At 40.2% G+C, this 12,294-nt stretch overlaps 1 protein-coding gene across 2 annotated transcripts in view; it reads left to right on the top strand.

The window, feature by feature from the left end:
- The window catches only part of CASS4 (Cas scaffold protein family member 4), a 45,556-nt gene extending 38,507 nt beyond the window's left edge, over window positions 1-7,049 (top strand). For both annotated transcript variants that reach the window (XM_070748793.1, XM_070748794.1), the window contains exons 5-6: window positions 1,665-2,993; window positions 5,887-7,049. In XM_070748793.1, coding sequence (XP_070604894.1) covers window positions 1,665-2,993; window positions 5,887-6,300 — 1,743 coding nt within the window. In that variant the 3' untranslated portion in view covers window positions 6,301-7,049. The remainder of the gene's footprint in view (window positions 1-1,664; window positions 2,994-5,886) is intronic.
- The last annotated feature ends 5,245 nt before the right edge of the window (window positions 7,050-12,294 follow it).

Genomic DNA, 12,294 nt, shown 5'->3' with positions numbered 1-12,294 from the left:
ATAAATAAATAAATAAATAAATAAATAAATAAATAAATCTCTCCATGTTATGTAATCAAAATTCAGACACTTGGGCACTGACTCATACCTATCACGGTTGCAATGTCCCAGAGTCTTGGTATCCTCTTTTGTGACCTTCAGACCAAGCCAAGTCAAGGGGGAAGCCAGAGTCCCTTAACAATTGTGTTACTAACTTAACAACTGCAGTGATTCACTTTACAACTTGGGCAGGAAATGTCATAAAATGGGGCAAATTCACTTAACAAATGTCTCACTTAGCAATATAAATTTTGGGTCCAGTTGTGGCCATAAATTAAGGACTATCTGTACTTGTGGTATTATTATTATTATTATTATTATTATTATTATTATTATTATTATGTATTAGATTTGTATGTCACCCCTCTCCGAAGACTCAGGGCGGCTCACAACAGTAATAATACAATATAAAACAAATCAAATAATTGAAAGTCACCAAAAAAAAACCTTATTTAAAAAGAAACATACATACAAACATACCATGCATAAACTGTATAGGCCCAGGGGAAATGTCTCAGTTCCCCCATGCCTGGCAGCAGAGGTGGATTTTAAGAAGTTTACGAAAGGCAAGGAGGGTGGGGGCAGTTCTGATCTCTGGGGGAAGCTGGTTCCAGAGGGTCGGGGCTGCCACAGAGAAGGCTCTTCCCCTGTGTCCCACCAGACGACATTGTTTAGTCGATGGGACCCAGAGAAGGACAACTCTGTGGGACCTAACCGGTCGCTGGGATTCATGCGGCAGAAGGCGGTCTTGGAATTATTCTGGCCCGATGCCATGAAGGGCTTTATAGGTCATGACCAACACTTTGAATTGTGATCGGAAACTGATCGGCAACTAATGCAGACTGCGGAGTGTTGGTGTAACATGGGCATACCTAGGTAAGCCCATGATTGTTCTCGCAGCTGCATTTTGCACAATCTGAAGTTTCCGAACACTCTTCAAAGGTAGCCCCATGTAGAGAGCGTTACAGTAGTCGAACCTCGTTATGTTTCTCATGTGTCGGTTTATTTTTTTTGTACTATATATTTCTATATCTCTACATTTCTCTATCTCTTTCTAATTTAAATCTAAATCTCTATATCTCTATCTATCTGTATCATCTATATTTATATTTATACCTATGAAGGTCTTGGCATATTTGGGTTTCTTCCCATGTAGGATTCAGATATTTCTGGCGACGTTTCGATGAGGTCCCCAGAAATATCTGAATCCTACACGGGAAGAAACCTGAATATGCCAAGACCTTCATACCTGTACCCGTGAAAATCCATGAAAACATTTATACTTATATATCTATATCTATCTATATCTATTTATCTACATCTATCTATCTATTTTTCTATCTATCTATCTATCTATCTATCTATCTATCTATCTATCTATCTATCTACCTATCTATTTTTCTATCTATCTATCTATCTATCTATCTATCTATCTATCTATCTATTTTTCTATCTATCTATCTATCTATTTTTCTATCTATCTATCTATCTATCTATCTATCTATCTATCTATCTATCTATCTATCTATCTATCTATCTATCTATCTAAATATAAATATTATAGATGAAGAGAACAGAAACCAAGGAGGAGGAGCAATCTTATCAATCTCTGTTCTCCTTTCCAGGTGTATGTCATCCCAACACCATTGACTAAACCCATTGCTAATTCTGCAGAAAAGCATTACAAAACGTTACCAAACCTTTGGAAATCAGAATGGATCTATGATGTACCTGTGGCACCAGACAAAGCAAAATTAATGCAAATTCCTCAGAATCATTCCCCACAGAAAGATGCACTTTATGACGTACCACCAAGCAGGTTTGATTCTGCTACCCCCAAAATATCTCGAATAAATAATAACGGGAAATCGATAGATCCAAAATTGTATAATATTCCACCTATACATAGGAAATTAACTTGCCCAGAGCTTCCTCTTTATGATGTACCATCCACCCGCGATACATTGGTGCAGCGTCCAGCCAGCAACTATGATGTTCCTTCCAAAGTTTTGTTTACTGGGATTGAAAAGGAGAGCCAAAAATTGACTCATTATGATATTCCAAAAGGAACACCTGTTGCAATGGCACAGCAGAAAGAAAATAATTATAATCCAGGAGATAACCCATACATTATCCCTTTGCAATCACCCACAGAATGCAATGTGGACCAAGACAGGTTGTCTGTTTCAAGTGAAAATAGCAGGACCAGCACCATATCCACATTGTCAAGTTCTTCTTCCGAGTCCTTCTCCTCTTCAATTTCATCAACATTCTCAGAAGAACTCATAAAAGAGACAACGATGGAGCTTGAGTTGGCTATAGACACTCTGACTAAGCTGCAGCATGGCGTATCCAGTTCTGTTGCAAGTCTAATGATTTTTGTGAGCAGTAAGTGGCGATACCCAGAGTATTTAGAAGGAAACATTGAGGAAATCCACCGAGCAATCGATCACATCAAGGTGTCTTTGGGAGAGTTTTTGAAATTTGCTCAAACTATTGAAAGAAATTCAGTTTTGGCATCAGACTGTAAACTTCAGGCAAGAATTAAAAAACAGCTGGATATTCTTTCAGATTCCTTTCAGGTTCTGGTACGAACCAGAGAGGCCTTAAACAAATGCAAGTGGTCCCTTGAGATTCTAGCTATTAAGAAACCTCAGAATAACCCAGATGACTTGGATCAGTTTGTTTTGGTGGCTCGTACCCTTCCTGATGATATTAAGAGATTTACATCCATTATTATAGCTAATGGGAAGCTACTTTTCAAAAAGAGCTGCAAAGATAAAATGAGCAAGGATTCTAAAGCTGGAGTAGAGCTTAAAATGAAGAAATTTGGTCATGAAGAACAAGAAAATAATCCTGTTCCAATAAATAGTTTGGACAAAGCAAAAGAAAATAATTTCTATTCAACAGAGACAAATCTTTCAGATCCCAAAGACTGCTCTACTCATCTACAGGTTGGTGTGCTTGGAATTACTTTACAAATGACAATATTTTAAAATTATTAGTATCAGGGGTGAAATCCAGCAGGTTCTGACAGGTTCTGGAGAATTGGTAGCGGACATTTTGAGTAGTTCGGAGGACCACTCAATCTGAGTACAGTATTGTATTGGCAGTTCTGTGTTAGCAAAAACTTCAGAAGAAAAGGATTTAGGGGTAGTGATTTCTGACAGCCTCAAAATGGGTGAACAGTGTGGTGAAGTGGTAGGGAAAGCAACAGAATTCTTGGCTGCATAGCTAGAGGTATAACAAGCAGGAAGAGGGAGATTGTGATCCCGCTGTAAAGAGCGCTGGTGAGACCACATTAAAATACCGTGTTCAGTTCTGGAGACCTCACCTACAAAAAGATATTGATAAAATTGAATGGGTCCGAAGATGGGCTACAAAAATAGTGGAAGGTCTTAAGCATAAAACGTATCAGGAAAGACTTAATGAACTCAATCTGTATAGTCTGGAGGACAGAAGGAAAAGGGGGGACATGATCGAAACATTTGAATATGTTAAAGGGTTAAATAAGATTCAGGAGGGAAGTGTTTTTAATAGGAAAGTGAACACAAGAACAAGGGGGCACAATCTGAGGTTAGTCTTCGGAGAGGGGCGGCATACAAATCTACTAAATAATAATAATAATAATAATAATAATAATAATTATTATTATTATTATTATTATTATTATTATTATTATTATTATTATTAGTTGGGGGGGAAATCAGAAGCAACGTGAGTAAAAAAAATTTTTACTGAAAGAGTAGTAGATGCTTGGAACAAAGCATCGCTTCCCCTTCGCTTGCTTGCCAGAGTCTCCCTGATGAACTGCTCTCCTTCCTGGAGGATTTCCTCCCGCTGGTGGCTTCCGGGTGGGTCTGACCAGGGTGCTTCTGCCACCGCTGCTGCTGCTGCAGCCGGCCGGTGGTGGCAGTCAATCCCGGCCAGGAGCCACCAGTGGGAAGAAATCCTCCACAAAGGAGAGCAGCTCGTCGGGGAGACTCTGGCAAGCAGGCGATGCGGGTGACAGGGGAGCAACGTCGTTTCCCTGACGAGCTGCTCTCCTTTCCTGAGGATGTCTTCCCACTGGTGACTCCTGGGAGGGACTGCTTTGGTACATGATTCTGCGCATGCGCAGGAATTTGAAGGGTAGGTGCGTGCCTGCGCACTCCCCCACCCACTGGAGCATTCCAGTAGGGCTGCGAATGGCTGCCCTTTATTGGATCTGGCCCATGGGGCTGCCCTGGAAACAGTGAAAGACTGACCTGCGGTGCCTCTGCCAGTGAAAACAGAGCTTGCAAAGTCTATGTGTGGCCCTCTTGGGCTCTGTTTTCGCTGGTAGAGTTGCAGGAGGCTGTCACAGCTGAAAAATGGAGTTCGGCAGTCTGTTTTCACTGGGAGAGTGCTTGGGGTACCAAAGGCACCCCCTGCATGAATGACATCAATTTGGCCATGCTCACCCCGCCCCCCAAAGTCAAACACAACCCTGATGGGACTCTCAATGAAATCGAGTTTGATACCCTTGTACTAGTGTAAAAGATCTTCCTATAACCACTGATACGATTTCCCGGATAAGCTACACAACATTTGTATTATTATTATTATTATTATTATTATTATTATTATTATTATTATTATTATTATTATTATTATTATTAATTAGATTTGTATGCCGCCCCTCTCCGTAGACTCAGAGCGGCTCACAACACAATTAGATTTAGATTAGATTTATTCGATTTATATGCCGCCCTTCTCCGCAAACTCGGGGCGGCTCACAACAAAGTAAAAACAATACATAATAGCAAATCCAATACCCACCAATCCAATTACAATTTTAAGCTAAAAAATTCATTAAAAAAACCCAAAATATTAAAAAACAAGCACACAATCAATCTAACACCAAAACAACATGGGCAAGGGGGAGATGTTTCAGTTCCCCCCATGCCTGACGGCAGAGGTGGGTTTTAAGGAGTTTGCGAAAGGCAAGGAGGGTGGGGGCAATCCTAATCTCAGGGGGGAGCTGGTTCCAGAGGGTCGGAGCCGCCACAGAGAAGGCTCTTCCCCTTGGTCCCGCCAGACAACATTGTTTAGTCGATGGGACCCGGAGAAGGCCAACTCTGTGGGACAGAACCGGTCGCTGGGATTCGTGCAGCAGAAGGCGGTCTCGGAGATATTCTGGTCCGATGCCATGAAGTTCATAACAAATCTAATAATTTACAATTTAAAATATTTTTAAAAAACCATTATTAAGCAGACATACATACAAACATACCATACATAAATTGTATAGGCCCGGGTGAGATATTTCAATTCCCCCGTGCCTGATGACAAAGGTGGGTTTTGAGGAGTTTACGAAAGACAAGGAGGGTAGGGGCAGTTCTAATCTCTGGGGGGAGCTGGCTCCAGAGAGTCGGGGCTGCCACAGAGAAGGCTCTTCCCCTGGGGCCGGCCAACCGACATTGTTTAGTTGACGTGACCCGGAGAAGGCCTACTCTGTGGGACCTAATCGGTCGCTTGGATTCGTGCAGCAGAAGGCGGTCTCTGAGATATTCTGGTCCGATGCCACGAAGGGCTTTATAGGTCATAACCAACACTTTGAATTGTGACCGGAAATTGATCAGCAACCAATGCAGACTGCGGAGTGTTGGTGTAACATGGGCATACCTGGGGAAGCCCAGGATTGCTCTCGCAGCTGCATTCTGCACGATCTGAAGTTTCCGAACACTTTTCAAAGGTAGCCCCATGTAGAGAGCGATACAGTAGTCGAACCTCGAGGTGATGAGGGCATGAGTGACTGTGAGCAGTGACTCCCGGTCCAAATAGTAGGAATTCTCAATGTTTTTCTTCTTTTCATTCTCTCCCTAGAGTTCTCCACCTACAATGAAAGAAAGGACTCTCAGTAAACAAGATCCAGATAACAGAATGATACTCTCCAGCCTCTCCCAGCTGTATTTTGGAGCTGTCCAGAAAGCCATCGGTGTTTTCCACAAAACTCTTAGTGATAATCGGACTCCTGAAATCTTCATCGCCAAGAGCAAGCTGATCATTATGATAGGCCAAAAGCTGGTGGACAACTTGTGTCAAGAAGCCCTTGAAAAGACCAACCGAAATGATGTCTTGCGTGGCAGCAGCACATTTTGTGGCTTGTTGAAAAACCTGGCAATTGCAACCAAAAATGCTGCAATGAAATATCCAAGTCCAGAAGCAGTTAAAGACCTTCAGGATCAAGCAGATGAATTATCTCAATTCACACAGCAATTTCGAGACACGATGGTATAAAGGAAGACTGGAATAGTTCAAACGGCAAATTTAGACATAACACCTGGACAAGATAAAGTACATCCATATGGGAGTGGGGATGTTTGTTGACTCCCCTCTCTGTCTTTCTTAACACACCTCCAGCCAATGCTGAGCGAGGGGCCTGCAAGAGTGTCTTCTCTCAATGTTTAAACATGATTGAATTCTCCCCAGTGTCAAGAATCCTGATATAAAGACTTTCTGAGCAGAAGCTTCTATCAACTTGACATTTATCCTCGATATCCATACAGACATCAGTCTTGAACATAGGTAGCTTGGGGTCAAGGTTCTGTTTATACAACTCCATTAAAATTGTGTATTCTATTGAGGCACAATGTTTCATTAGGACTCTAAGTGTGTTCACAAAAACTGTCGAATTTTTAGACATGGTAGAATTTTTTATTATTACAAAGCATGTGTGTCTGTCTGCTTGATGGTAACTGTACAGTAGCATTCTACCCCATAGAGTTGTGGTGAGAATATATACATTTAATAAAAACTTGACAGTAAATTGATATGACAAGATTAGGGCTATTCAGAAGGCTCGTTATGAACTGTTGGAATAGTGCTCAGGCTGTTAGCTATTCTTGCAACGAATTCACTTGATGGGACAAACTCTGGTGGACTCTTTAAGATGGTGCAAATGCGACTGTGACTAACCACGATTTCAGGTGTAATGGTATAGTATGAATTATTTATGCAGCAAAAAGCATGATAAAGAATAGAAATTATTCAACAGTCTCAGTCATTACTAATTGGTCTCAGCTCTGTTATTTATCTTAATTTCTCTTCTTTCCTTAATTTCCTTCAAGACCATTGTTCCTATTAAAGAATTACATTGTCTTCATATCAACAAACATGCATTTTACTTACAGTTCAAACAGGAGCGCTATTTACAAACAGGAGAAAAGACCTAATTCTGTGTGATCCTACAATGAGAGATTTAAAAAAAGGAAAAGTAACAGGCAACAAATAAAAGGGTATCTTTCAGACCCTTACAACATCCAAGGGATTGCCTAATGTGTATGTATGTATGTATGTATGTATGTACAGTATGTATGTATGTAAAAATAAGGGACTAGGTACAATTAAACCTTCCTTGTGCATGTAAGGTTGTTTAGCTAAAGGGTGACTTACTCATTCATAATAGGTAAAAATCAATGAAAATATTTGCAAAATAACTATTAGTCTCTTCTTTTTAGGACACATTCAATATAAAAAAGGTAGCTATTGTTGAATTATGGATTTGAAGACCATTATTAAAAACCCAATGAACTTCAAGAGGAAGTCCTTGAGAAAAGCTGAGTTCACTCTTGTAGTGATGAGGAGTGAACAGAAGTGCATAAAATGACGTTCAGCCCTCCCCCTGTACATATACATCGCAACAGTATTGTTCTCTTTAGGCAAAAGGCAGGATTTTTCCAAACATTTTAAAAGGTTTTCTAAATGTCATTTTACCAAATTACTGAATTTACCCACTTTCTGGCTTTACAGAATACACTGAACCACAAACAAAATGTCCTATGCTGAACACACTGAAATACAAGAAATGTTACCAGGGTTAATGCTAATTGAATTTACCATGTTATATGACTGTGTTCATTAAGTTATTAACTGCCCTTATGCAAACACATTGCGGAAATATAAATAGAGAGTACTGATGATGCATCTTTTGTTGTCTTTTATAATTCACTACATTTTGCAAGGAAGAGGAAAAGCTATTACTCATTTGTGACCCATTTGCCACTGCTTCTTCCACCTTCAATAGAAAACCTATTGAAGATTTTTAGTTTACTCTGCTATTAATTAAAACAGTTCAATATTTTTAAAAGTAAATTTGTCAGAAAATACCATATGCTGATGTTAAAGGAATCTGTTCAGTACAGTGAACATAAATCTGTTCAAGCTTATTAGACTATTTATCTATCTATCTATCTATCTATCTATCTATCTATCTATCTATCTATCTATCATCTATCTATCATCTATCTATCTATCATCTATCTATCTATCTATCTATCTATCTATCTATCTATCTATCTATCTATCTATCTATCTATCTATCTATCTATCTATCTATCTATCTATCTATTGGATTTGTATGCCGCCCCTCTCCGCAGACTCGGGGCGGCTAACAACAGTAATAAAACAGCATATAATAATAATCCAATACTAAAAACAGTTAAAAACCCATTATTATAAAAACCAAACATACATACAGATATACCATGCATAAAATTGTAAAGGCCTAGGGGGAAAGAATATCTCAATTCCCCCATGCCTGGCGGCAGAGGTGGGTTTTAAGCAGCTTACGAAAGGCAAGGAGGGTGGGGGCAATTCTAATCTCTGGGGGGAGTTGGTTCCAGAGAGCCGGGGCTGCCACAGAGAAGGTTCTTCCCCTGGGTCCTGCCAAGCGACATTGGTTAGTTGTATTGTTGTTAGTCACAAAATCGTGTCTGACCCATCGCGATCCCATTGACAACGTTCCTCCAATTCTTCCTGTTCTCTTCCATTCTCTGGAGTCCATTTAAGCTTACACCTACTGCTTCAGTGACTCTGTCCAGCCACCTCATTCTCTGTAGTCCCTTTCTTCTTTTGCCCTTTTCCCCAGCATTAGCTTCTTCCCCAGTGAGTTCTCCCTTCTCATCAGATGGCCAAAGTATTTATTAGACTAAGTGATATTTAATATGTATCTGGGGGTTGAACTATGAACTCTTGGTGTCCTCTAAACTTGGTTGAAGATGAATGAAAACTCATCTCACAACAAAGAGACAGAACAAATCTTTTGTTTCAACTAGGTTATAATTAGCATCTTAGACCAATCTCAATCCAAAAATGCCAGAGATTTCTAGGAAACCTGGCATGTAGACAAACTAGTCTCAATAGAGATAAGCCACATTTACACACTATTCAAAAGAGTAATTTTTTAAAAAACAAATAGAATCAAAAAGACTAGACACATTCCCATATTCAGATAAGCAAGGATCAACACCACGCAAACAATGAATCATGTAATATCCTAATCAAGGAACTATCAAAAAGAAAACTAATAAAAGAGAATATTTGTAGCTCAGGGTTGAAAGCTAGGGGTCCTTGATGCTTTCTGAGCTTGTTTTCTTGCAGACATTTCATTACCCTAACTAGGTAACATCATCAATGATAGTAAGGAGTGCTGTTTGCAGTCAGTTTAGATTCTGATGTGTTGCCTGTCTGTATGAGTGGGGGTGGTCTTAGAGATTTTTGGTTGGACTGTTTACTGATGGCTTTTTGGCACGTTCTTGATTGGCAGTTTCTTAATTGATTGGCAGAGCAATGGTATACAGCTAAGTGGTATTGCTATATAAATAGAGACAAAACCCAGCGGTGGGCTAAATTGTGCTTGCCGTGGCGGCTCGTAAGTTCTTGCGGGGACAGCGCGATTTTGCTTCTACACCTGTGGAGGTAGCAAAATCACGCACGGAGCCGCAGGTGCACCCGTGTTTCGGCGAGGGTTTTTTTTTGCTTCTGCACATGCTGAAACATGGCGAGTGTAATCTAGCGTTCCAGCTCGTAGCCTACTGCTGGACAAACCCCACCCTCACTAGCATTGATGATATTACCTAGCTGGGGAATAAAACATCTTCAAGGAAATAACCAAGCTCAGCACTAAGAACCCCAAACCCTGGGTGCCAAAAATCAAATATTTTGTTGTTTCTGAAGTTTGACTTTATAGAACAGAGACTTTATAGATCAGAGAAGTGTGCACAGAAGTTTAAATTCACCAAGCAATTCCCATCTTACCAGCAGATTCTCTTTATTTTATTCTTCCATTGCAAGTCTCATGGGGCTCACCTGAAGGCAGCACAAATAACAATGGATGGAAGCTAGTGAAGGACTACCAAAATTTTTACTACCACACTGTGGGCGTGGCTTATGCAGGACGCCCTGCATTTTCTTTCAACATCTTTCAGTGCCAATTGGGTGCTCTGGGGTGGAGCTTTATTTTCGCTACCCCACTGCGTTCCCCCCCCCCATCCGGGTGGGCGGGCAGTAGCCCACCTGTGATGGAAGCTAATGAAAGAGAGAACTAATCTAGAAAAAAAGGACAAACTTCATGACAATCAGAACAATTGATCAGTGGGACAGCTTGCCTTCAGAAGTTAGAGGTGCTCCAACACTGGAGATTTTAAAGAAGAAATTGGATAGCCATTTGTCAAAAATGGTGTAGGGTCTCCTGCTTGAGGTGGGGGGTTGATACTTCACCAGAAGAGCCCTTCACTCCTCCACTCGAAATAGAATACCCTATGAGACTAGACTTTCAATCCTGGGCCTAGAAAGATTAGAACTAAGACGCCTTAAACAAGATCTAAGTATTGCCCACAAGATCATATGCTGCAACGTCCTGCCTATCGGCGACTACTTCAGCTTCAACCACAACAACACAAGAGCACACAACAGATTTAAACTTAATATTAACCGTTCCAAACTTGACTGTAAAAAATATGACTTCAGTAACCGAGTTGTCGAAGCGTGGAACTCATTACCGGACTCCATAGTGTCATCCCCAAACCCCCAACACTTTACCCTTAGATTATCTACGGTTGACCTATCCAGATTCCTAAGAGGTCAGTAAGGGGCGAGTACAAGTGCACTAGAGTGCCTCCCGTCCCCTGTCCTATTGCTTTCCTATATCTCCTATACCATTCTTCTATTCCTATATCTCTGCTTCTATTCTTTCATTGATATGTTCTATTACTTTATCCTCTTTTCTATTATTTCTTAGGTATATTTTACTATGAGTATCTCCTCTATAACCTTCATCAAGTATTTTACTATGTGTATATAGATATATAGCCACTAAAACCCTCATTGTGTATTGGACAAAATAAATAAATAAATAAAATAAATAGATGACCTACAAGGTCCCTTCCAACTCTGTTAATCTGTTAAAACCTTCAAGGTATCTTCCAATTCTGTTATTGGGTCAAATCTGCCCAGTAACCGTGGTTGGGTTTCAGAATCTTAGTTTCACATCATCAACTCCATACTGACTCAGCCACAAAACCCAGGTTAATGGTTGCTTTAATTAGATTGTGAAGCCAGATGACAAAGCTAGATCATTTTTTTACTGGAGGTGGGGTTTTTTTTTTGTTTTTTTCAGAGTTATATATCACATGTAATTCATAAGATTTATTGAAGATTTATAATGTATGAAAAAAGGGTATTTTTGACTAAATGATAAGAATTGTGTATTTATACATGATTTTTGTAATATTGTACGGTATATACATGTAGCTTTGTATAGGGTGGAGAAAAAAATAATAAAAAATTGAACATTTAAATATGTTAAAGGGTTAAATAAGGTTCAGGAGGGAAGTGTTATTAATAGGAAAGTGAACACAAGAACAAGGGGACACAATCTGAGGTTAGTTGGGGGAAAGATCAGAAGCAACTTGAGAAAATATTATTTTACTGAAAGAGTAGTAGATGCTTGGAACAAACTTCCAGCAGACCTGGTTGGTAAATCTACAGTAACTGAATAAACATATATTCATCCTAAGATAAAATACAGGAAATAGTATAAGGGCAGACTAGATGGACCATGAAGCCTTTTTGTGCCATCAATCTTCTATGTTTCTATGAAAAAAAACCCCCTCGGGTTAGGTCAATTCGCACGAAATGACCATTCCTGAACTCAATCTGCCTTCTGAGCGAGCCCAAGGCAATGAGGCAGCGTTTCTCAACTTGGCCACTGAAAGATGTTTGGACTTCAACTCTCAGAATTCCGCAGCCAGGTTTGAAGCCGAAGTCCACACCTCTTCCAGTGAACCAGACTGAGAAACGCCGCCCTAGCGGTCGCCTAATTAAATGTCTCAGTCTGCAGCGCGAATACAGCCCTTAAAGGAGACACTTCCGGCTTGGGAAACAGCTTCGTTACTAGGTTACCCGGGTGTCATAACCGATAACGTCATCACGGCTCACCCTCAATTTCGCCGG

The sequence above is a fragment of the Erythrolamprus reginae genome, chromosome 3 (genome assembly GCF_031021105.1).
Source record: "Erythrolamprus reginae isolate rEryReg1 chromosome 3, rEryReg1.hap1, whole genome shotgun sequence".
NCBI lineage: Eukaryota > Metazoa > Chordata > Lepidosauria > Squamata > Dipsadidae > Erythrolamprus > Erythrolamprus reginae.
The sequence above is the reverse complement of the archived record's forward strand: the minus strand, read 5'-3'. Positions and strand labels throughout refer to the sequence as shown.